Source organism: Phodopus roborovskii, unplaced genomic scaffold, assembly GCF_943737965.1.
Source record: "Phodopus roborovskii unplaced genomic scaffold, PHOROB, whole genome shotgun sequence".
Taxonomy (NCBI): domain Eukaryota; kingdom Metazoa; phylum Chordata; class Mammalia; order Rodentia; family Cricetidae; genus Phodopus; species Phodopus roborovskii.
The window spans coordinates 1,584,293-1,586,940 of NW_026125680.1; the positions used below are offsets into that span (position 1 = coordinate 1,584,293).

Here is a 2,648-nt window from a genome sequence, read left to right on the forward strand (position 1 = left end):
TGTGTGCTAAACCAGTACTCTCTATTTATTTATTTTTCTTTATGTGTGTGTGTGTGTGTGTGTGTGTGTGTGAATGTGTGTGTATGTGTGGTGGGGATTAAGCCTAGAGCTTTATGTGTGCTAAACAAATATACCCTGAATTTATTTTTCTTTCCGTGTGTCTGGGGTGTGCTCTCTCTCTCTCTCTCTCTCTCTCTCTCTCTCTCTCTCTCTCTCTCTGTGTGTGTGTGTGTGTGTGTGTGTGTGTGTGTGTGTGTGTATGTGTGTGTTGGGGACTGAGCCTGGAGCTGTACACATGTTCAACAAATGCTCTGTCATTGAGCTACAGCCCCAATTCTTTTATTTTAATTGTAAGCCGGATCTAAGTAACTTTCCCAGTCTGGCTTTGAGCTCACTCTGTTGCTCAAGCAGACCTTGAACTCAAGATCCTCCTGCCTCAGTGTCCCAGGTATCTGGGATTATAGAAGTAGGCCACCACATCTGTCTTCTTTTTCACCTTCAAATCCAAAGTTTATTAAAAAAAAAACCCTTTATACCTTATCATATGTTTTCCTTTCCGTTTCCTTTCTAAAATAATAGCACAGAGACATAAAAGTAGATGCTGACACATATGTATTTATTTATTGACAAAGGAGACCACAATGTACTTTTTGGTGAAAAAATACAGCATATAGAACAACACTTCTATTTGATCACTTTTGTCTATCCACATATCTATCTAGGAACATAGGGGACAGAGAAATATGTAGAGGGATAGTCAGCAAAGGGTCGACAATTGTTACAGGGGGTAGAGAGTTCTGGGTAAGTTTTACTTTTTGAAATCATTTTCCTTCTGACTTGAAGGTTGAACAGTGAACAATAGCACTTTCACAGAGAGGATAAAGCCACCAAGGGGACAGGTGCACACGGATAGAAGCAGCCAGTGGGGACAGGGAACACGAGCATAGGTCAGGCCATTTCTCTCTGCTGTACTGATGTTCAAGGCCCTTTCTCCACCCCAAATGAAAATCATTTTGGATTCGTTCATGCGATTAGAAGTCTTTCCCTCCCACACAACGTTTCCATCATTGAACTCTGAATACAGGGAAGGGTTAATTCGAGGCTCTGGGATAGCATCTTACTGTGGCTCAGCATAGCCAAGGGGTTCTCCAAAGGCCTCTCTTGCCCTCTCCTCCTCTGTATGTGTCAGCTCCTGCAGGGTGATGATCAGATTCTCAAAAACCTGAGCTTTGTCATTCTCATTGTCACAGGTTTCTTTGGAGTGACCCTCCTCACCACAATGGACACAGTGGACTGAGTGTTTTCGCTTCCTGGTTCTACGCACCTCCACAAAACTATTGTTCTTACGCCCAGAGCCACTGCTGGTGGAAGGAACCTGAATCTCAGGAATGTTGGGGGACTCAATAACCAGCACTTGATCCTCAGATATAGCCCTGCCTAGGAAGGGAGAGGCACTTGAGGATGGCAATGGTGGGTCCCCAGACTCCACCAAGATCACGTCCTCATCTGAATCATCCGGAGAATCATCTATCTCTATCACGTTGCAGTCAGCACTGCTGATCAAAATTGGTGGGGAGCCCTGAAATGCCACAGGACTGAGTGCCCGCTCCATCATTGACTCAGATCTGGGCCGCTTCCGTCTAATAAAAGTGTCATCCCAATCCTCCTCCTCCCTTATCATCCTGATTAACTCCAGGAAATCGGGAAGGTGCTCTGGCTCATTTGCATACATCCTGAGAAGCCCCTTAAGCCTGAATCGAAGCTCTCTACTTAGCTCAGCCCCTACAAGGAGCTGGTGCAGGCGAGCCTTGTTTGCCTCTCTCTCAGCAAAGACCCCTGCCTGGATAGCATTCTGCAGCTGCACCTCTAAACGGATCACATACAGGGATGGTTTCTCTCCATGTGACTGCACAGTGTTGAAAAATTTACCATGGGCTGTCACACTGCTCTCAGACTCCCCAAAGACCAGTTTCATGGCCCGCAAAAAATCTGCCACATTTAGAGTAGGATTGGCAGCATGGAGCAAACGCATGACCTCCCGGGCAGGGCCCCTAAGGGTTTTCATTAGGCGTCTGACCTTTTCTTCCTCAGGCATATGCCATTCAGGCAGGACCCCAGTGACCTGGCTCAGCCAGTTATCAAAGGTTTCTTCACCTGGTGCTGGCTCTGCCCTCCCAGAGAACATCCTCATGTTTCTGTCTGCCATGTTGGCCATTAAAGGACCAAGACTCCTCCCCAGGGACCTCAGCATGGAATGAGCCCAAGGTGGCAAGGGCGAGTTCTGCCCCCGGCTGTTACCCATGCGTGCAAGGATGCTAGCCATGTCTAACAATGGCGATAGGATATATTAATACAAGGTGCTCAGGACGGTTCAGGAAAAAATGCGTTCTCTTCAGTCACGCAGCAGTCTCCAATCTCTGCAATAAATAAATAAATAAATAAATAAATAAATAAATAAATAAATAAATAAAATGGGAGGGAGGAATTAACAGGCTACAATTGTAATTATCTTAGCTTGATAGCCCATATATCTGTCCACTGTCCTAAAAATACTGGGAAGGAGACCAATTTCAGCCTCCTGGAGCTAGCTGATATCTGTACTAACAGTGCTTTATACAACCACGTCATCCATGCCCTCCCGCCAGTCC

At 45.9% G+C, this 2,648-nt stretch overlaps 1 protein-coding gene across 1 annotated transcript; it reads right to left on the reverse strand.

The window, feature by feature from the left end:
* Positions 1-595: 595 nt before the first annotated feature.
* Positions 596-2,400, reverse strand: Zcchc12 (zinc finger CCHC-type containing 12). Its single transcript, XM_051178427.1, has one exon. The coding sequence runs from the start codon at positions 2,321-2,323 to the stop codon at positions 1,118-1,120; it is 1,206 nt and encodes a 401-aa protein (XP_051034384.1). The 5' UTR covers positions 2,324-2,400; the 3' UTR covers positions 596-1,117.
* Between the last annotated feature and the right edge of the window lie 248 nt (positions 2,401-2,648).